General features: G+C 35.7%; 1 protein-coding gene across 8 annotated transcripts in view; it reads right to left on the reverse strand.

The window, feature by feature from the left end:
* SYT16 (synaptotagmin 16) overlaps positions 1 to 23,292 on the reverse strand; it is a 322,403-nt gene that overhangs the window by 15,856 nt on the left and 283,255 nt on the right. For 2 of the 8 annotated variants that reach the window (XM_032179303.2, XM_032179302.3), the window contains one exon: positions 132 to 12,255. The exons of 3 other annotated variants lie outside the window; for them this stretch is intronic. In XM_032179303.2, the coding sequence (XP_032035194.1) occupies positions 11,942 to 12,255 (314 nt within the window). In that variant the 3' untranslated portion in view covers positions 132 to 11,941. Of the gene's footprint in view, positions 1 to 131; positions 12,256 to 23,292 lie in introns of those variants that run through there. 3 more of the 8 variants (XM_032179300.2, XM_032179301.2, XM_058429526.1) reach the window with 3 other exon arrangements.

Here is a 23,292-nt window from a genome sequence, read left to right on the forward strand (position 1 = left end):
TGGTATGGTTTTGAAGTTAATGGTTTTTGTATATACTAAAATAAGCAGTATCATTCAGGCCCATAAAATTTGCATGTTGATGCTGCAAAACTGTATCTTTTTTTAACATAAAAAATTTTCACACATGTACATATAAGCCATCTGCTAAAACTTTATTGATAAAACCAGTAGCAGCAGTTTTACAAAATTGGAATGATTTTCAGTTTTCATGAACTATCATGAATTCAGTTGCAGCAGACATTTTATACAAACTGGGGCTAATGCTTCTTCTATGTTTCTGTTTTAAACAAAAAGCAATTAGAATTTATCCTCATGCATTTAAATATCTAATACAGAAATAGTGTTTAGACTGCATAAAATATGCTTTCCAACATCACTGTAAGACTGAACATCTGCCTTAAGTATTATTTGCACAAGAAAAACAGTATAATTCTTCTAATCATGAATTTATTCCTTGTCACAGGTAAGGTTTTACATTTTCTAACATTTTCAAAGGGTGTTTCTAACAAAAAGTATTGACATTCAATATTTCACTGATTGGTCTTGTTTAAACACAATACATAATAGTAAGATAGTAATACATTAAAACCATTGTTATGAAATCTTAAAGACTACAAAAGGTAGAAAGGTATTCTAGTTTTTAACAATTAAAAAATTTCCACACCTTTTCCTATACACAAATTATCCACTGATAGAAGTAAATTTAGAAATAGGATGGGTCATTACATTCTACAGCTGTTTGTTCTGGTAACAGCTAGTGATACATTCATGCTTCTTTAATAAGAGACACCATGAATCAATAAGTCATACTATGAGAAACACAGGGACACCCACATGGAATGTTCTGAAGATTGTCAGAAGTTTCTAAAATAAGGGTTCAATTCTTCTGAGGAGAAATTTTTTTTCTCTCTCTCTTGAACCTCTGGACCACATAGGAATTCTCTACTGGAAAACTAGAGGAGGAACTATAATAGCATCCAGGTCTGAAAATGCCTACGAAACACTGGGAGAGGATTGGGGTGGCTTCCACCTTACAACTAACAAAACTGGCCTTGAACAATCAATTTGCCAAGAAATTCTTCCAGTGACTTAGAAATCTAGAGGAAGACCAGACTTTATACTAAACCATGTTATACTTAACTATCCACAAAAGTGAAATTTACAAAATTATTGACTGCCTTTGACAACCACCAAAACTCAGCACAGTGTAGTACATATAAATAATATATTAAAGTAAGCATAGAATAGAAAAAGTACACGTTTACAATGTTAATACATCTGCAGCATCCAGCTGTGAGTAGAATAGTAATATAAAGCACATTCCCTGCTAAGAACAGTGTACTCCATGTAGGGTAAAATCTCCTGAAAATCTCCTAAAATAGTTACATATGTTCAAAATGAATGAATCATTCACATTTACATTTTTTTCATGAAAGTTCTTCAAGGACACCCATCAAAAGTTGAGATATAAAGGAAAACCAATAAAATATTTTAGAACAACAGAGCTGTACACAGTATGCATATGGTGAAACATAAATGTGTGAATGTGAACAACTGTTTCAGATGCCATATGAAGACCAAAAATATTGAGAAAGTCAGATTTATCTTGCACTGTGAACACAAATAAAATATTGCTATGAAATCTTGGATGTACCTTAAAAATGATTTTTTAAATCTTTACTTTTTCTGTGGGATAATAAAATGGCATTTATGAAGAAAATGATTACATGAGTGAGGAAAGTCACTTGGGAGGAGAGAGATGGACAAGATTGATTCTTCAAAAGAAAAATAATAAACTAGATTGAAGGACCTTTTTTGGCAGGGGAAGAATTTTTCTAAGTACTGTATTCAAATCCACTTCATAGGGGAGGAAAAGCTATTTCATTTAATACTTCCCCTGTACTCAAAGTTAGGCTGTTCTAAAGAAAGGTCTGCATTCAATTCAAAGGTTGGCGAACCCGCTGAAAACATGGATTTGCAGTTTGTTATATGATCAGTGTTTGAACAAAAAAATTAGAACCTAATATTTTATTTCTAGCTTCTCAGAGACAGAACGGCTAAAGACCATTCAACTATAACTTGTATTCAGACAAATTACTGACATTCTATGAATATGGCCCACTGATTGGCAGAGCTCTAAAAGTGTCAAATAGTTGGAAATATTGACATAAAGAGTTGATATGCCCTTAATATAAAAATAACAAACTATCCTGTAGTCTTCAAAAACACTGCAAGTCTTCAAAAATTCCGCAAAATGTCTTTCCATCTATCACCTTGTCATATTTATGGCCCTGTTATATAGTGGTGTCTCAAAGTGTTCATTATATTAATGAAGGAATGAATGAATCCTGTTCCTACAACCACCTGGTAAAAATAGGTAAAATGAGTATTACTATTCCCATCTGATAGATGCAACAATGAAGGCTTGAAGAAATTGTGACTTAATATTTATTTTTGAGCTCATTAGTGGAAGATTTGATCTCAGAACACAGGCCTCATCAACTTTAATCCAGTATTCTTTACACAACTATACCTTCATCTCTGCAATAATGCCAGGTTCTGCAAGTTGCTGTAGCTACAAAGCAAAGGGCAGTCAGAAGACGTATAAATAATCTCAAAATGTTTCTCAGATACGAATCATTGGCCAGGCCTCCCCCTTCACCCGGAGTGACTATCAGTGTTATCTTTCCAACACACATCTACTTGTTCATGCAACCTATACATTAGCATGGGTTATCTTTTCATTCAGAATTCAGAGCTGCTGTGTGAGCCAGATGCCTACATACCATTTTTAATTGATTTGTACAATTAACTATGACGGGGCACAATCACAAAGCTTCCTTTCTCTTGGCAGGAGTGGTAAATGTAAAGTCATATAAACTAGCAACAGAAGGTGATTTTCTATCATGAATCAGTAATAACATAATTAGCACTTTTTCTCGACAGGTATTTAACTCATTGCTCAACAAAAGAAGACATTACAGAGTCACTAAATTTGGGATCACATCTTCGTAACCTTCAGAACTTTCTGTTTAGATTCTAATGGAGGGAAAAACTCGTAGATAGGGTAATATAAATTATGAAATTATTATATTTTTTCATAAATCTCCTCCTCCAATGTAAAATAAGCTCAATATCATATAGGTGAAATTTATTCTAGACTGGAAGTTGCTACATTTTATTTGATGGATCACATAAAATATATGAAGCTTTTCCTGAGAGCATGCACTTTAATAAAATTTGCCATAGCAACTGGAACTAGAAATAAAAGCAAATAGGTCATAAATGGTGATACAACCAGACAATGAAATATTATTCAGCACTTAAAATAAATGAACTATCAAGCCACAAAAAGATATGAAAACTTACATGACTATCCCTAAGTGAAAAAAAAAAAAAAAGCCAATCTGAAAAGGCTACATACTGTATGACATTCCCAATGTATAAGGACCAGTGGATGCCAGGGCTTAGGTGGGAGGGAGGAATGAATAGGCAGAGCACAGAGGATTTTTAGGGCAGTGAAAATCTTCTGTATAATACTACAATAATGGACACACGTCGTTGTGCATTGGTCAAAACCCATAAAATATACAACACCAAGAATGAACCTTAATATGAACTACGCACTTTAGGTGATAATGATATGTCAATGCAGGTTCATCAGTTGTAACAAATATACCACTGTGGTGTTCAAAATGTTCATGAGGGAGAAGGTTGTGTTTGGAGTATATGAGAACTCTCTGTATTTTAGGATCAATTTTGCTGTGAACCTAAAACCCTAAAAAATGAAATTTATTAATTTCTTTAAAAGTAGATCTCAAAGACCAGCTTTTGCCCGAAAATACAGGTCAAATTGTATCCCAATACTATAACAGAAAATATTGTAACAGAAACCTCTTTCACAACAAGGTATACAAATACTTATTTCTTATTCACAAACTTAAAATCTATACTGAAATTAAGTTTTAAAATTCTGGAAAGGACTTTGTATTTCACAAAATTGAATTTGCGGCTGCATTCATATGGTGGCACAATAAAAGACTATTATAATTTGATAGAGTTGTGAATTAATAAAGATTATCATAACCCACAAGGAAATGTGGCAAAATTAGTAAGCTTTGGTCAAGGCATTGGCTATAAGGAACTTGACAAAGAAACACTCTCAAAAAAGAAACATGGTCCTAGAATGCAACTATCTTAAAATAACTTACATGAAAATATCTTTTAATGTACATGTTCCTCACTTAATCCAAGTGTTTACTGGCAGGTTTCTGATATTCTCAAACATCAAGGTCTTTATTAAACAAGATATGTACATTTTTTATTATGGACTATCAACTGGGCAACATGAAAAACTTGCTTTCAGTCAGAATTTTTAGGCCACCAAAGATTTTGAGTTAATTTGCATGTACTAAGACATATTGAGTAGAATTATAAACAATAAATCCATTGGAAAAACTCCTGCTTTAAAAATGGGTTGAGTCTAGGAAAAAAGTATTGGTCTATCTGCCAAGGTAGTGACACTCCCAATGTCGACCTTTACCTATTTCATAAGGATGCCCCAAATGTATTCAGTTTTTAAGACTAGTTTTAGTCACAGAGAGGTAAGCAGGGCTCTTTGTTTAGATTGTCACCTCTCTGGCGGCTACTGTTACCAGTTCACTCTTTCAAAAAGCAAAGGGTAGCAATGCCTTTGACTATTAAAACACAGAGCTTGTAAGAAATGTGTCAAGTTTGTACAGACCTAGCATTCCAGGATCTAACTTACTGTCTTGCAAAGGGCATTCAGTATTTAATTATAAAAGTCAAGAATACTAAATATCCTATTTGATGCTATAATTCTTTTCACTCCTGGAATGGAATGATGCATTTCCTCCCCCAGATACAAAACATATCCATTTATTTTGAATGAAAGCATAGACTGACAAATAAGTGTATCTATTTCTTAATTAGAGGCAGGGTAATAACTTTCACCTTCCCTAAATCTTCTGCCTTTCAAAGGGGGAAAGAGACAATTACAGAAATACATTAAGCCAAAAATTCAAGGTTAATAAAAGATCTTATTATTTACCTAGATTTCTTATCAGACTCTGGTTTTTAAAAAGAATATCTAGAAACAAAAAAAATATTGTTGAACTTAAACTATTTTATCCACTTGCCATTCTCCAACCCCTAACCCTGAGTCTGGAACATTTACACTTAAAAAGGTCTTGTTTTTTGGTTTTTTTTGAGACAGAGTCTCACTCTGCTACCCAGGCTGAATGCAGTGGCATGATCCCGGCTCACTGCAGCCTTGACCTCACAGGCTCAAGCAATCCTCCCACCTCAGCCTCCTAAGGAGCTGGGACTATAGGCGCACACCACCATACCCAGCAAATTTTTGGTATTTTGTAGAGACAAGACCTCACTATGTTGCCCAGGCTGGTCTAGAAATCCTGGACACAAGCTGTTCTCCCACCTCGGCCTCCCAAAGTGCTGGGATTACAGGTGTGAGCCACCATGCCCAACCTATAAATGTCTTTTTGAATGAATAAATTTTGTATAAAACAAACAAAAAAAACCCAGCAACTAGATACTTCAAGGGGGAAGTGAAGTAAACAAAAATAATGCATAAATATGGCAATACAATGGGAAGTCAGCCTTCTCATCATCCTCAAGGTAAAACTGGTAACACTGTCACTCAAAGGCATGAAGTAAAAATTCCCATGGAGAAACCTTAAGGCAGCATTAGCGAGCAATGGAAAGCAGTTAGCAAGTTAGCGGCTTCATTCCAAGAAGGGCCTCAGATCTCCATGACTGCCTATGAGCTTGTTCTATAAAGCCTCGAGCTGTTTCACAGGTTCCACAGTGGATATAAATAAGGTGATTATTGTCTGTGTGTCTAGGATACGGTTTTGTGACCCAAGGGAAACAAAAACAGTCAAAGCACCATAGGAGAGGAAACTCGCTCCGAGCCTGCAGGCATCCCCAAAGCCCTAAACAAAACCCAAATAGGAACTCTTCAGAGAAACCTTTCTATGATGCAGAGAAAAATCAATGTGGAAAAAATGTCCAAAGTGGAAGAGGACAGGCCTGGAGTGTTATTGTTGATTCTTTTTTAATGTTACACCTAAATATTAGAAGGAACTTTATAAAGGGTATATTCGTGGGTGTCCTCTCATTCTTCTTTAGCAGAACCAAGACTTCAAGTACATTTTTCTATTTTAAAAAACTTCCAAAGATGATAATTCTCTGACACCCCCATCCCCACAAATTTCCCATATAATGCAACCAAGACTCACTGCCAGTCCAAGGCTTCCTAGACGCTTGCCCCAATAAATTCAGCCAATGTTTCACCTTCCAATACTAGTAACAAGGAACTCTACTGTTTATGGCACATAGTTAGACTAACTTAACAGTTGTATATTGGTAAGCATCATTGTATAATGATGACTAACTGCTTCAATGTGCACTCATAGCACTCTAAAGATATCCAGCCCAGATAGTATAGTGCTAGACAATGAATACATTTTGAATTAATGAGAAACAACCTTCACATAATTCTCCAGACTTGACTTAGGGGGATGCTCTGAAATCTATCCATGTGGTCAAGAAGAGAAAGTGTGCAGCATTCCCCTGGTTAGAACTTCTGGATCATTGTTACTAGAAATCTCCTCAGCCTTCTTACCTCCCATCTAACTCCTTCACCTTCCCTACATGTTTAATTATTCCCTACTAAAAGCCCTAAGCTAAGTGATTCTCCAATGTCTTCATGTTTCTCCTTAATTGGGATACTGAGGACTCAAAACAGTGCTTTGGTAATTTGATTATATTAGGAGTGTAGCCTTGCACTTCTCATCCCAGAATCATGTTTCGTTTAAAACCACAAGTAGCACATGACTGATTCATGGCACCTGGTTACACTAACTTTGAAGTGGTTTGCTCCTGAAGACTTCTCTAGACTAAATGTCAACAAAGGTTTTTCTAAATTCTCCAGAAACTCTTTTTACTCAAGGTTTGAATCACTTGAGAACAAGTGGACGTGCTATTATATCAACAAGCCACTCTTAAAAACCATTTTAAAAAGCAGTATCAACTGAATCTCTTTCATTATGATCTCATAAGGGAAACAGTGATAATTTGTTCTGAATAGAACATTCCAGTCAGACAGATACGTTTTGAGAGCTGTGTTATTAGAGTATTTTAAAATGTTTGGCTATCAGGATATAAAATGGATATATAATGTAGGTTTTAAAGAAAGTGTTATCCATTTTTAAAAGAGTCTCAGTATAGTATCACATTTATTTTACTTTTTTGGATCACAGTTGAAATATGTAGTCAAACTGCCATTGTCACCAACTCTTTTGATAAAGGCGACAAGGTGCCTTGTCCATTTATGAATAAGAGAACTGGAGACAAGGAGAGGCCTTGTTTGTGATCGATCAGCAGGTACACACAAACCATCAAGGATTTGTACTCCCTCCAAACTAAGGGGATAAATGCAAAGACTTGGTTCTGCCACAGTTGGACTCTATTAAGGCTCAATTTCCTCCACATACCAGGCTTATCTCTGATTAGGCTGTCCTGATGAAGCCTCCTTTATTTACAAATCCAGCCTGGCTTCATGAGCCTATCCTTGTTACAGTATCTGAACTTTGGTTTTCGTTTTTCTCTAGTGTTATAATAACATTTGCTAGAAAGAGAAGATACATCTTAAATATTTTCTTTTTCAGGCATGACTGTAAGGAGGAACTATGGAATGCTAACTACATGCCCGGCTCTATGCTAGGCACATTACATCTGTGATTTCACTGATATCTTTTAAGACACCTAATGAGGTAGGTATTATTTCCATTTTCCAGTTGAAGAAACCAGGACACAGGTTGGCTAAGTAATTTTCTTAAGGCCACACAGCAGAGTTTCATGTAAACCCAGGCTAGGATCACAGTTTGTGCCAACTTCACTGTGCTATGCCAATCTCATTGTCTTAGGACAGTTTCGTTTCTCCCATCTTTAAATATTTTTCAGAATTCTACAAGTTTTAGAAAAGTGATAGCTAGTTGATCTGATATGTACTTTGGTTTTTTAGTTTACTCTCCTTACATACTACTCACTGGAGGATGCTAAATGTATCCAGCACATTTATTTATTCTTTAATTCTTCCATAGGTTTGCTGTATGACCTTTTTATTTTGTTGTAAATGACTTTGCCCAAATGAATAATTTTTAAGACAAAAACACTTTTACCATTTCAGGATTATCCATCATTTAATTTGCTCTTAGATCAAATAGAATAGAATGTTCTTTAACCACAGTTTCCTCAAAACAAAAGGAGATACCACATGCGTGTTCTACTCCTGTTTCTTTATCAGTAAAGAATATGCCTCCATCTGGTTTTATGACAATTACAAATAATCCTTTCCTACTTACTTTTCTGCTTTTAAAATACTAAGTCCTCTGCTGCAAAAGGATAACCAGTTTTTTTGGAAACCCGCAGTGATGTCCACACCGAATCATCAATTAAATCAAACTGGTGGCTATCAGAGAAGCACTTTTATTTAACCTAATGCTAGTTTCTACTTAAATAGTACTTCATCTGGAAAGAAAAGAATTTTGGTTCTCAGATAAGGTCATCTAAAGCACAGTGACTGCACAAGAGGTAACACTAATTTGTAAAATATTATGAAATCTACACATTGAAAAGGCAGAAGCTGTGTTTCAGGCTCACTGGCACCTAGGACTATGGAGAATATTGACATTTGATGTCAGTTAATTTTCAATGAAGGATGTCAGAATTAATAGTGCCTAAAGTGAATGACTACGCAATGCCATACTCTTTTCCCTCTCACAAACATGGTGATGATTCTTTCCCTGATTTCATGCAGGTGGAATGCCGAGTATAATACATCCAAAGGCATTACAAATTCTTCTTATGTTAGGGAAGGCAAGGCACCCCCACCTCCAACGGTTATGCAGCATCAGCAAAAACAGAGTCCAAAACAACTGTGCATCACACTGGGAGCCAGTGAAGGAGAGGGAACGGAGAGCAGGTGTTCGGCTGCCTGGTGAATGGTCCATTTAAAAATTCAACAATAGTCAGAGGGGAGCAGGGAGTACAACAGCCACCACCATAATTGGTGAAATCAGGATTTCTCAATTCAGTGTAAACTCACACCCTAAAAGAAGGCACACTATAAAGCAGATTTCCATAAACCCAGCGCATCATTTACTCTTAACGATATTATTTTAAAAGCATGCTCTTCAGGCAAAATCACTGAAAGACCCACTCAAGCAACAAAAACCAGTGCTGCTTCAATGTCAAATCTCCCTATGAGATATTAATCATTAGCTGGAAGAAACAGGCACAAGCAGTTTTTCACTGCAGAACCAACTAATTATCTTTCATAACTCTTTTGAAAACCAAATGTAAAAGCTCAAGTGAAAAACATGTTAAATGCATTTGTGTCTAGACTTTGCCAAGAAAATAAGGGAGTTTAAGTGCACAAAATCAAAAGATCTTACTAAACTAGAATTTCAAATCAAGGTAAAAAAAATCAGCCACATATTGTTATGTATCTTGTCTTCAGCATTTAAATTTATACAATCAGCTGAGGGTGAATGTTGCTGTATATTCAAGATGTACATGCATCCTATTTGGTGAGCAGCACCAACATAGTAAAATTATAAAAATAAAAAATGTTTTCAGGCATTCCTTCCCTTAAAATGGTGTGCATTCCTGTAAACTGTATCATAAACAGACCATTGGAAGGCAGTTCAAGCACACAAATATCTTCACTACACCAGCCAAAAACCTTAAAAATGGGTGGGTCTTGGGAACAGAAAATGAAGTATAGGTGATTATTGGGTACCACGAAACAAGGATGCAGCAGCAGGAAAATATGAGAAGGAAAAATTCAGGGCTGTCTGTACAATATATACAGATTTTTTTCAAATGTAAATTTTAAAATGAATGCTGCTATTATGTTACTGCATAAAGGAAAGCATAGCGAGGCTGTTCTACTTCCCTTTAAACACAAGGCATACAGAGTAAGAGATGTGAAAAGCCAATTCTTTGTGCTGCTACTTAATCAATCGCACTCAGTTCTACTCAATGACTTAGCCACGCTGCAAAGACCACTCAGCAGTTAATGGATATAATGCTGGAAAAGCACTCTGAGGTCTCCCAAAGAAAGGCAGGGTAAAAACCCAGAGGAACATGGTTTTATTACATATTCCTAATAACTGAGCAGCCATATATATGAAACTCCCATGACCTGAAAAGTAATTAAGGTATTAATTTATTTCACAAATTCTCATTCTTCCCTATGAAATCTTTCATTCAAAGACTGAACCCTGAAAGCATAGTAGAGTTATCCTGTGCCCTAGTCTGGTCTTGTCAGGATAACCATTACACACTGGAAGGAATAAATATGTTCTTCAAGTGTTACAGCCTACGCTTACAATCTGTCAAAACGTGGAGCTGAGGAGGAGTTATGTGTTTTTCACTGTATACAGCCATCACTAGCTATCACTCTTCCCACAGACAGGAAAAAGTCCACAATGAAACATAGAAACTAAAAATAGGTGACTGAGCAATTGCTCAGAAGAGCTGCACATCGAGCGCAGGGATTAAACGTACATACATTCTTTCCCTATTTTTTTATTAATGCCAATTGAAAGTAACTGAAATTAAGGGCCCAGACCTATGAATAAGGAAAGTAAACATGCACTGCATAAATATGTCAAATTAAGTCATAAGTATAATCCCATGCTCATAACCATACAAGATCAGTGTTCTGAATGGCACATGCCCAGATTGCAAGTAGTGACTAATATATGTTGCTGCAAATGCCATAAAAAATGACAGTTATAGGCACTTCAAATGCTCAAAGAAAAACTTAATGTCATTCCACACAAGCTGAAAATATTTCTCCATTCACAGGTGTTATAACATGTTCACTTTGAAGAGTCAATCAAATCAATATTTATTAAAGACTCACTGTGTACAATTTACTATGCTCTAGTGATGGAAAATACTCAATTTTAAAAGAGCATGGTTTACATGCAGTACATTCAAAATATTCATATATGAGTATATATAATTGAACATAGAAAAAGTATAATCCAAAAGAACACCAGAATCAGAAAAATCAATAAATCTATGACTGAAGTAGTCTTATTTTTTGTTTTCTTATTCTGTAAGAACTTATTGGGTGAGAAAGACAGCATAAAAACCTTGAAAGTTACAAGTTTGAAATCTTACATATTCAAAAGGAGACAAGTTGTCTTAAAACAGTAGTTTCTGAACTCTTTTCTTGCTTCAAAATGATTCATCTAACCAAATCTCATAGAAACCACAAAATATAAGATAAAAGAGGTATTTAATTAATACAAATTTATTTTAAAAGTGCAAGTTTATAATATTTACTCGTTAGGTAAATAGGTTTCTTTGATAAAGAGAAAAATGTGAAATAAGAGTTTATGGATTAGAGTTAGATTCTTTTATGAGGCTCAGCATCTGATTCATTTCTATATTTTGGAGTTTTTGTACCATATTAAGAAAATTCTGATTCATCCACCTAAATGGTTCAAATAGTAACAATTAACAGCTCCCTTGCAATCTCAGGTTACTCTTCAAGCAAACAGAGACAGCAGAAGAAGCTTCACCCCATACCCTGAACTAAAACTCAGTGATCTATTGGCACAAATTAACTCATCAGTGGTCTTAATTGTGGTATAACATTTTCCATATGGACACTTCACTGTGTATGTGTGTTTTTAAAATTACAATATTTAAATCCAAATCAAACCATTGAGAAACCCAAAACTCCCACTCACAATGTCCTAGGGGTTAGTGGAATCTGTTTTTGAAACCCTGAAATCCTTGCCAGGACACTTGGTGTCAGTAGACAGCAACACAGGTAACCAAGGTGGACACTGCACACAAATGCAGGTTAGCAAACCTAGGATTCCAGCAAAGTGTGCCATCTGCAGATCTGCTGTCCTTTGGTTTCCTTCATCTCCTCCCAGTGATCTTGTTCCTCCTCTCCACTGCTGTTCTGGCCCAGGGCAATCCAGCCAATCATCTCTTTACGCTTCATAGTACGCCTGTTATAAACGGAAATCATCAACGTGACATCAGACAGCTGAAAGAGGGCCACCTGGAAAACAAAGGTCTCCTTATAGACAGGATTGGGCTGACCACGCCGAATGGACGTCTTGCAACGGGACATCTCTTGACCCACAGAATTGAGGAGAAAGAGTTTTCCATATGTATCTAAGACAAAAAAAAAAAAAAAAAGGGTGGGGTGGGGATGATAAGAAACATTAGTGCTCTCTGTTTGGCTAGACTAGTTGTAACATTTATATGGGCTACAAATCTCTCCTTCCAGCATACTGATCAGTATCCTTAAGCCTGGTTCTTGCTGTTGGGCAACACATCTTGCATGAGTTATTAAGGAAGGGAATTATTACCTTGAATACCTAATGTTTCATGTGGCTCACTATCCAGCACACATTGCTGATGTTTATTAGTACCTCTCCGTGCACAGAGTGTATACATTCGCGCACAGGCATATGTGCAATGGTGCTTGTGGGCAGGCACAGTTCTTCATCTACATTTATTTATGTAACAAGATAAATATACACATTTTGCTCTACATGATTTTTTTCATAATCAAATTGCTATTTTATGCCTGAATTGGAGAATTCTTTTCTCACTCTGTACATATTCATATGTGTGTGTATTTGTGTGTGCATGTGTGTGTGTGTGTGTGAGAGAGAGAGAGAGAGAGAGAGACAGACAGACAGACAGACAAGATCTTGCGCTGTTGCCCAGGCTGGGGTGCAGTGGCATGATCACAGCTCACTAAAGCCTTGACTTCTGGGCCCAAAGCGATCCTACCCCATCAGCCTCCTGAGTAGCTGGAACCACAGTCATGCACCATCATGCCCAGCTAATTTTTTAACTTTTTGTAGAAATAGGGTCTCCCTATGTTGCCCAGGCGTCTACATATCCTTTGGACCATCTCATCCACTCCCATAGTTTCAATGACATCTACCAAGTCCATAGGTCTGGCCTCAACTTATCTCCCAAACTCGAGATCCAACTGAATACTACACTTCTTCTCTTGAAATCCTACACTAATCTTACACTCAATATGCCCCCAACTCTAAACGTTTGCTGTTCCAGTGTTCCCTATTCCTGTGAATAGCAGCATCATTCACCAAATTATCCAAGTGAGAAATCAGGACCTCATTTTTCACAAGACTGACTTCCTCATTCCCAGTCCACCCAATCAGTTGCCATGTTCTGTTGACTCTAACTCTCAAACAGCTCCCAAATCTACCCACTTCTTTCCATCCCCAGTGCCTCTGACCTCTGTGTACACTGTAAGCTCAGGTTGCCAGCATTTCTCACCTATATTACTTCAGGTTTCCTCACTGACCTCCTAGTCAGGGGACTGCCACAGCAATCTCTGTAAAATACAGAACTGGCCATGTCACTCTCACTAATAAACACAAAGTCTTCAATACTTCCCACTAGTCTCAAGATAAAAGCTCAATTTCTTGGTGTAGACGCTCTTCTTTGGCCCTATCTTCCAGTCTCATTGCTTACCACTGCTGCCATTATACACTGAATTCTACTACACTGAACTTCCTCCCCTCCTCCAACCCAATTTGTTCTTTTTCCCTGTCTCATCTGTACATGCTCCCCATGCTCTGACATCCTGACTAATACTCAGCCTCATATGACTCTTGTTCATTAAGTTCAATTTGGATATCACTTTATCTGGGAATATTTGCTGACCTTTCTGACCTTTTTCTCTCACTCCCACCAGTTCAGATAACCCTCTTATAGTCTCCACTAAAACCTAGTTTTAGCCTGTCTCAGCACTTATCACCAGTATTATCACTGCCTATTTGTCTGCAAAGATGCAGTTTTCCAGTGGTAGAGAGAGGGACTGCCTAATTAACCATTGTACCCCTGATGCTTATAGCTTGTGACTACCATGTGCTAGACCTTCAATAAACATTTTGTAATGAATGTTCATGCCTAGTCAGGAAGCTCAACTTTTTCTTTCAGCCTCAAGTTTTCAAACTTGTGCCGTGAAGCTAAACCTCCTCACTGTAGAACCCCTCCACTAGAATGCCAGAAAACAGTGACTAGCATCATTATAGAAAGGAAAGAAAGCATTCAAATTTTACCAACATGATCTCCTTTTGCTAAAATTCCTGAATGGAACCATCATAAAATAATTATCTCCTCAATCACATTTTTATTAAAATCAATTTATAAATGTCTTGACCTTTATCTGCAATTTTTACTACTAACATGCACACATTATTCTCCTTAAAACTCAAAATGTTAGGGTGTTTCCCAAATTCAATCATTCCGTACTTTCTGTTCAATGCAGGCAGCAAGCTGATTAGTGTTTACTGCTCATTTTCCCACCTAACGACCAGTCAAACTTTTTAAAGCGTAAACGCAGATCTCTGTAATTTACTGTTCTCTCCAAGAGCACTGTAGGATAGGAAACAAATTACAACCTGCAGTTTTCTTTCTATGTTGATCTTTTTCTATTCCAGTTTGATGTGTTATTTTATGCACTTATCTGCTGAGAAACACAAGGTGTGAAATTACACTTCAGGTGTGAAAACACTTCTCTGTCTCAGAAACAGGGCTCTCTTCTCTTCAAACTGTTCTACAGAAAAAGCTGTCAGAAAACCAACAATGAGGGAGTGGATTTGTGTTTCTGAAGCTGCATAGCTACATGATTCCTGTAGAAAAAGTTCAATCCAGTCACCAAACTGATTGGGCAATTGTGCTGCCAGGTATAGCAGTGGGAATTGAGTTAATCTTGCAAACAAAAGCATGCTCATTTCACAAAGAGAGCAATTTCAAGCTTTATCCTGCCATAAGATTATTTTCTAATTACGAGAAAGGCCACTTACTACCAAATTACTATCACTGAAGTTGGATTGTATGTGTATAATGCAGAGAAATAATAATAATCTTAAAAGCAATCCAGTCTGAAGACACCAGACAAAAGGAAGGAAAATGTTCCTTGTTCTAGTTCAAAAGGGAAACTTCTATTAACACTAATAATGCACCTACTTCTTAACTTTCAGAGCAGAGGCTTTGCCCAGGCAATTCTGCTTCTACGGAATAGCTGGGGAGCATGACCAGGGTCTTTTGGGGTTCCGTGACTTACTCTGATGAACACCAGTCAGAACGAATGGAGAAAGACTCCAGCTAAGTAAATATGCCATTTAAATAGGCTCTGTTTTTATCTTTGGAAACTGGTAATAGTGGCTACAAAACAATGCTGAGCAATATTTTCTTTTCTGGTGGTGATTCAGAAAGCTTTATAGTATCTTTAGTAACTCAGAACCATTAGCAAAACACTGAATGGGTCATAATCCCTTGACAGCCCTGTCAACTGTTTTACTAGTCACTTGCCTTTTTCTTGCTAAAGGAAGGTGCCGCTTGTACTAAAATATTTATAATAGTACGTAATCCCCAAATTATTATGGCACAAAAGTACGTCATTTGGAACTCAGAAGGCATTTTTCCAAAGAAACAACATGGTACCCAGTAGTTAAACAGCCCCCACAAAATACCTACCCATTTGCAGCATGATTTTCTACCAATTGCTGAGCTGAGCCTTGGCCTGGGGGTCAGAGGAACTATGAATCTCTGGGATACAGGGTAAGAGAAAGGAATTTGGCCATTTAACTTTCCCTTTTAATTTATTAATATGTATAAACGATTTTAAACATATATGAAAATAAAAAATATCACACAAACTGACAGCATATTTAGAATTTGTCATATATGCTACTAATGTTTCTGACTTTTCATTGATTTTTAAGAAATAAAACATTGCAACTGAAGATCCTTTAGTCTCCATCTTTGGGATCCTGTCCAACTTCTTTTCTCAACAAAGGTAACTACTATATTGGATTTGGAGTTTATCATTTCCATATATGTATTTAAACTTTCAATGTGTAAATACAGGTGTCCAAAATATATTTAATAGAATTTTTCACATTAGAAAATTTAACATTGTAGTGTATGTCTTTCTGAAACTTAATTTACCATTAATTTTTTATATTATCTCTATGTATACATGTATGTGATTCATTTATTTTATCTTCTGTGTGTAATGTTCCAATGTATTAATAAATTATAATTCATTTTTTCATTCTGTTAATGAACATTTAATTGCTTATAACTACCAAGAATTAAAAAGATTTCAGTGAATGTTTTTCTCTATTTTGCATTATATCAATATTCAAAAATTTCTCTGGGATATACCTAGAAGTGAATGACTGTGCTCTTTACAAATTCTAGACACAAAATCTTTGCTAGTTGTATTAATTGCTACTACCTTCTACCTGCCTTTCAGCTTTATTTACAGTCATTTGTAGTACAAATGTTTAAATTTTTTGGAATCAGGTTTATTGGTGTCTTCTTTTAAGTTGATGCTTTTTAAAAGAAACCATACCCAAACTCAATAGTCTCCCATATTATCTTCTGAATCTTAAGATCTTATTTTTCACATTTCATCTTTAATACAGCTGTAATTGAGCTTTGCATGTGGTGTGAGGTAGGGATCTAAATTTTTTTCTATATGGGAAGGATTATTCATTAAATAATCTATTATCTCCCCACTAATTTGTAATACCATGTCTGTCAAATATCAAGTTTCCAAGCTTCAGTGTCTTTCCCTAAGTCTGACAATGTTTATTATAATCATTTTATAACATGTCTTGCTATCTGCTAGGGATAATCCCTCTACCATCCTTTTAAAAGCTATTTTAGTTATTCTACTCTCTTGCTTGATTTAATTGGCTCTTGAGTATGAATTTTAGAATGAGTTTGCCAAGCTCTGTAAAAAACAAAACAAAATAATAAAAAAAAAAACTAAAACAAAAATACTAAGAAACACTTGGGATTCTGGTTGGTATTGTACTGGACATATAATTTGGAAAAAAACTTGTTTTTACAATATGGAATATTCTTGCTAATGAACATAGTATATATAGATGTGTGTGTGCTTGTGTGTGTGTGTGTGTGTATAGCTTCCCTTTTTGCCTTTCATAAAGTTCTGTTGTTTTTCTGTAATTTTCATATTTATCTTTTATTATTTTTTGGTATCTTAGATATTTTGTTCCTATTATAAATAGTAACATTTTAAAGCTCCACTTTCTGATTGTTGCTGATGTATTATAACACAACTGATTTTATATAAGAAATATTATTTTATAGATTTTCATTTATTTTTAATGTTGATAATCAGATTTTCTACAAATAATAAATGGCAGCTTCATTTCTTCCTATCTTTAAATGTTTATTTATTTTTCTTATTATACTGAACTGCCTCAAGCTTCCAGTCTAATATTAAACAAAACTGCTGGTGGGAATCCTTATTTTGTTCTTGACTATAAAGGGATTTGAGGATTAAGAATTGGTATAGATTTCTGTAAAATATCCACTGTCAAGTTGAGCAAGTTTCTTTCTGTGCCACATTATTAGTTATTGATATTTACTACGATATCCACCATTCTAAGATCTTTCCTGGGTGAAAGATTTAAACCCTTAAAATGACATTCCCATAGTCTATTATCAGTAAGGTTACACTAAAGAAAGCTACGGCAAGAGACAGGAAAGTGGAAGGAGAGAGAGCCCCAGTACTCTAGAACCAGTTGCAGGCATGTGTAGGCATGAGAAGATGACAATGGAAAAATTTTGCCCATAGTCATCATTAGATGAGAATGGAAAAATTTTGCCCATATTGATCAAAGATCCCTATAAAAAAAATCACCTATCCTGTGTGCAAACAGTTCAGAGCCTGTTGACATCTCTCCTGTAATGCCTTATACTCCTGAACTTCCTGAAAACAGTCTTCCTGATCTTTACTCCCTTGTCTTCCAATGTTTAAACCTGATAATAACTTCTGATCAAACATACCTAGAATATTTGCTATTTTCCTGAAAATATGTGACTGATAAAGTAATTGCTAACCTGAACTGGAATGTTGCTATCATAAAAATAAAATAAGATTGGGGATTGGTCTAGAAGTTGGGTATCAGGTAATGAATAAACTAATATCAGAGGATATAATAGTGAAGATCCATAATCCATATTATGAGATGGTAAAACTTCCACCTGCTATAACTTAGAATAAAGAACATGTGCCTAATGAGTTTGTTGCTCTAAAAAAAGAAATTGAAAAATGGAGTGTTAGAAGTATATTCAGTACTACTGGCTGCATTTAGGAGGAAGAGGGGAAAAGTTAAGCTTGGGAAAGAACTGACCAGTATGGAAGAAAAAAGAGAAAATACAGAAATTCAGACCTGGCTGGAAGAGTTGACTGATTCCGGATCTCTGAAGAAAGAGATTTTAAAAGGCTTTGAGCCACAAAGGCCCAGTAAACTTTCTCAGGTGAATAATGTGATATTTAATTCAGGTCAAATATCAAATTAAGGGTGTGGTCTTTATACCAGATTTGAATTATCTGAGCCATGTGACTGAGTTCGGAAAAATGGAATATGAGAAGTGATAAATGTCACCTTCAATCATGGTTATATTCAACCACTCCCACCCAAGCAAGAAATCTTCCATGCTGTCTCTTCCCTTTGCATGCCAACAATGGAGGTCACATGTTGAATATCATCACCTCAGTAAACGGGGAGTGCCTGTATGTCTCAGTTACAGCTTAGAGAAGAGTCACATAACTACTTTGGACTGTAATGCAAAGGAGAAATAAGCTTGTGCTGTGTGAAGCCCCTGAGTCAGCAGGGTTTAATCGTCATTACATCATAGCCTAGTCTATATTAATACATCTTCTATTACACATCTGCTAAGATTTTTGTCAGTAATGAAGAGTGCATTTTGCCAAAAGCAACTTTTTGCATCTATTGAGATAATCATAATTTTTTCAAAAATTTTATTTTTTAATCAAAAGCTTCTATTTGCATCTACTGAGATTATCATAAGGCTTTCTCATAAACCAGTTAATATGGTGAATTACACTGGCAGATTTTCCTAATATTAAATCATTCTTGCATTCCTGAGCTAAGCCCAATTTATTGGTCATTAATGGCTTCCTTCCTTATATATTATAAAGCTAGGTGGACCCAGTATAAACTGTAGTGTGTTTATACTATGGAGGCAGTGTGAGGAAGAGGGGCAGGGAGGGACTGGGAAAAAGAGAGAGACCTTAATCTAATATCTATCTTTTACATAGCAATTTTTGTCCCTTTATATTTATTATAACTACTGACATATTTTGATTTATATTTACTGTTTGGTTTGTGCTTTCTATTTATCATGCATTTTTCTACACTTTAAAAAATATTTTCTCTGCTTTCTATTGAATTGGTTACATTTGCTTTATTCTCATTTATTCCCTCTATTGGTTTAAAAGATTAAAATTTTAATATGTTCACTTGGTTTAATGTCTAAAATTAATCAAAATCTCCACTCTCTTCTATTTTTAAATCTCTTAATTTTTTAAATAGACTTTATTTTTTAGAACTGTTTTAGTTTCTTAACAAAATTGAGCAGAAGGTACAGAGATTTCCCATAAACTCCCTGCTCCCACATACATACAGCCTCCTAATCTCTTCATTTTAATACTAGTATTTCTTTTCCTTGAAGCAACATCAGTCTAAACATCCAGCTCTCATATGTCTTACTCATAACCTGGTTTTGCAATATCCTCTGATCTCTCTCCAGTGTATTTTTTTCAATTTTAAAAAATTGTGTTAAAATACACAAAACAAAATTTACCATTTTAACATATTAAAGTGTACATTTCAGTGGTATTAAATACATTCAGAATGTTGTACAACATCACCACCATCCATCTCCAGAACTCTTTTCATCTTGTAAAAACTGAAACTCCATATCCATTAAATGATAACTCCCCATTTCCCTCTCCTCCACCCCCTGGCAACCACCATTCTACTGGCTTTTATGATTTTTTTTCCTACTCTAAATACCTCTTATAAGTGGAATCATACAGTGTTTGTCTTTTTGTGACTGGCTTATTTCATTTAGCATAATGTCCTCAAGGTTCATCCATACTGCAGCATATGTGAGAATTTTTTTCCTTTTTAAGGCTGAATAGTATTCCTTATATGCACATACCACATTTTGCTCATACATTAATCCCTCAATGGACACTTAGGCTGCTTCCACATTTTAGCTATAGTGAATAATGTTGCTATGAACATGACCCTGCTTTCAATTCCTTGGAGTACATACCCACAAATGGATTTGCTGGGTTATATGGTGATTCTATTTTTCATCTTTTCAGGAACTGTCATACTGTTTTCCACAGGACCTGTACCATTTTACATTTCTACTAGTAATGGACAAGGGCTCCAATTTCTCCACATTCTCATTAACACTTGTTAGTGTGTGTGTGTGTGTGTGTGTGTGTGTGTGTTATAGTAGCCATCCTAATGGGTATGAGGTGGTATCTCACTGTAGTTTTGATTTGCATTTTCCTGATGATTGATTTTGAGCATTTTTTCATATTTCTATTGGCCATTTATATATCAACTTTGGAGGAATGTCTACTCAAGTCTTTAATCCATTTTTTAAACACACATTGTCTTGTTGTTGAGTTTTAGCAGTTCTCTATATATTCTGGATATTAGTTTGTTATCAGATATATAATTTGCAAATATTTTCTCCCATTCTACGGGTGGTCTATTTACTCTATTCTCTTTTGATGCATAAAATTTTTGAACTTACATGAAGTCCAGTTGTCTATTTTTAATTTTGTTGCCTATGCATTTGTTGTCATATCCAAGAAATCACTGCCAAATCCAAGGTCATAAAGTTTTTTCCCTATGTTTTCTTCAAAGAGTTTTATAGTTTTAGGTGTTATATTTAGGTCTTTCATCCATTTTGAGTTCATTTTTATATATGGTGTTAGGTAAGGATCCAACTTCATGCTTTTGCAGGTTGAAATCCACTTTTTCTAGCACCATTGGTTGAATAGACTATCCTTCTCCCTTTGAATGGTCTCGGCAGCCTTGTCAAAAATCATTTGGAGACACTCTCCTGTTCCCATATTTACGTAATTTCTGCCTAGAATTTTATTACCATTTTGTGGTAGTACCCCAATATTAGTCATTTTTCCTACTGCTCCTGTTTTTGCTTTATGCAATCCATGCAGGCCTACATTTACTTACATGTTAACCAATTTATTTGTTCATTCTTCCTTCTTGCTTCTCATTACTTCCTTCTAATTTCAACTGCTTTCTTTCTCAATTGCATCATTTAGTTGCTTTTTTCTAATGAAAAACTCTGTCAAACTTTGTGGAAAATATCTTTATTTTTCCTTCACTCAGGGAACAAAATGCTAAGCTGAGTATTTTTCTCCCAATACTTTGATATTCTTTTCCCATTGTCCTCTGGTTTCTATTAATGTTGTTAAAAAGTCTGTCCTCAGTCTTACTGTGATTCCTCTGTAGGTAACTGGGTTTTTTAACATCTTTATTGCAATATAATTGACATAGGTCTTTCCCATGCTGTTCTCATGATAGTGAATAAATCTCATGAGATCTGATGGTTTTATAAAGGGGAGTTTCCCTGCACAAGTTCTCTCTTGTCTGCTGCCATGTAAGACATGCCTTTTGCCTTCCATCATGATTGTGAGGCCTCCCCAGCCACGTGGAACTGTGAGTCCACTAAACCTCTTTTACTTTATAAATTACTCAGTCTTGGGTATGTCTTTATCAGCAGCATAAAAACAGACTAATACACCATGGTAACTATCTTTTCTTTCCTATTGCTTTTAATATTTTTAACTTTGATATCATTGTGAGAATTAAATGAGTTGATGTAGAAAAAGGAATATCACCTATGCACTCAATAAGTTAGTGCCTCATCTAAATTTTCATATGAAATGGCCATGACTCTGAGCAGACAGTGGCTCTTAATACACTATATTTAACAAAAACTGGACCAGGATTCTAAAAGAAGGTCATATGTCTCATATATATTCATTTTCACTGAGTCTTTTTTTCCCTGCACTCTGTAGAGCACACTTTCTGAATCCCACTTGTTCTTCACACAAAACATGAGGGAGCTTGATTTGCTTGTTTTTCTTTCCTTTAGTCTCTGCTATTGTGAGTGCCTAACAAGGTTAATATGCAGCTGCTGCTGTTAAGTATTATCATTTGGGGTGTAATTATCATGTGTGGCTAATCATGCACATGCTGAGAAGCTGGGGAACTTGTTTTTAACTGGAGGGAACATCTTAATGACAGTTTTTGACAAGGACCATTATATCTGTACATATACACATATATACACAATGCAGTAATACACTGTAGAAGGAGACATAGCAAAGATGAAGATGGAGAAAAAGAACCTGTCAACACAATAGCTAACTTTTTTGAAACACAGCAGTATATCTGTAACACTAGCTTGTTAACCTCATTTAATAAGGAAAATGTAATTCAGAGAGGTTAAATCAAATGTTGAGGCCATGCAGCAGTTGGATAGCAGGGCTAGGATAAGAACAGAATAGAGCTGCAAAGTTGTTATTGAATTGCTTTCCCGTGAAGCCAAATTCAAAAGATGATCAAACGTTTCTAACTCTTACTGCTAACTTTTCCAAAAGCATTTGTAAGTGCACATCAGGATTTCAGATGTCTGCTAGACACTATACACTGCTTTTTCATCTGGACCATTAGCCAGGGAGAGACCTGGAGGTTATCATTTGCCATTAGAAGATTTGTAGACTACCCTATACCATCTTAATAGCAACAATAGTTTTGAACACTGACCACGCGTAGTAAATGAGACATGACCTTGAAAATGGCTGGCGTGACGTTTGGCACGTCGTTACTTGATTTGCACTAAGGTAAGTTCATGCTGCTACCGCACTTATATATGTTTATAAATAGGTTCTATAGGCTAGTGACAGTAATTTTCAAATAGCCTATTTTATTTTCCTTAGCCCACATATATGATTTTTTTTTAAAATCACAACACTTTATAACATGGGCATTTTCACCGAAAGATAATTGATTGATAGACAGATAGATACATAGAAATGAAGTTAGAAAAGAAGAAATGCCCAGCCAAATACTTTCCCTTGTGATGGAGTGGTTTATGGAGGACACTATAGAAGATACCCTCAGGTTCAGATGCTCAGTACCCCCCTTTTTTTTTTTTTTTTGAGATGGAATCTCACTCTGTGGCCCAGGCTGGAGTGCAGTGGTGCAATCTTGGCACACTGCAACCTCCACCTCCCAGGTTCCAGCAATTCTCCTGCCTCAG

Source organism: Hylobates moloch, unplaced genomic scaffold (assembly GCF_009828535.3).
Source record: "Hylobates moloch isolate HMO894 unplaced genomic scaffold, HMol_V3 SCAFFOLD_16, whole genome shotgun sequence".
Classification (NCBI taxonomy): Eukaryota; Metazoa; Chordata; class Mammalia; order Primates; family Hylobatidae; genus Hylobates; species Hylobates moloch.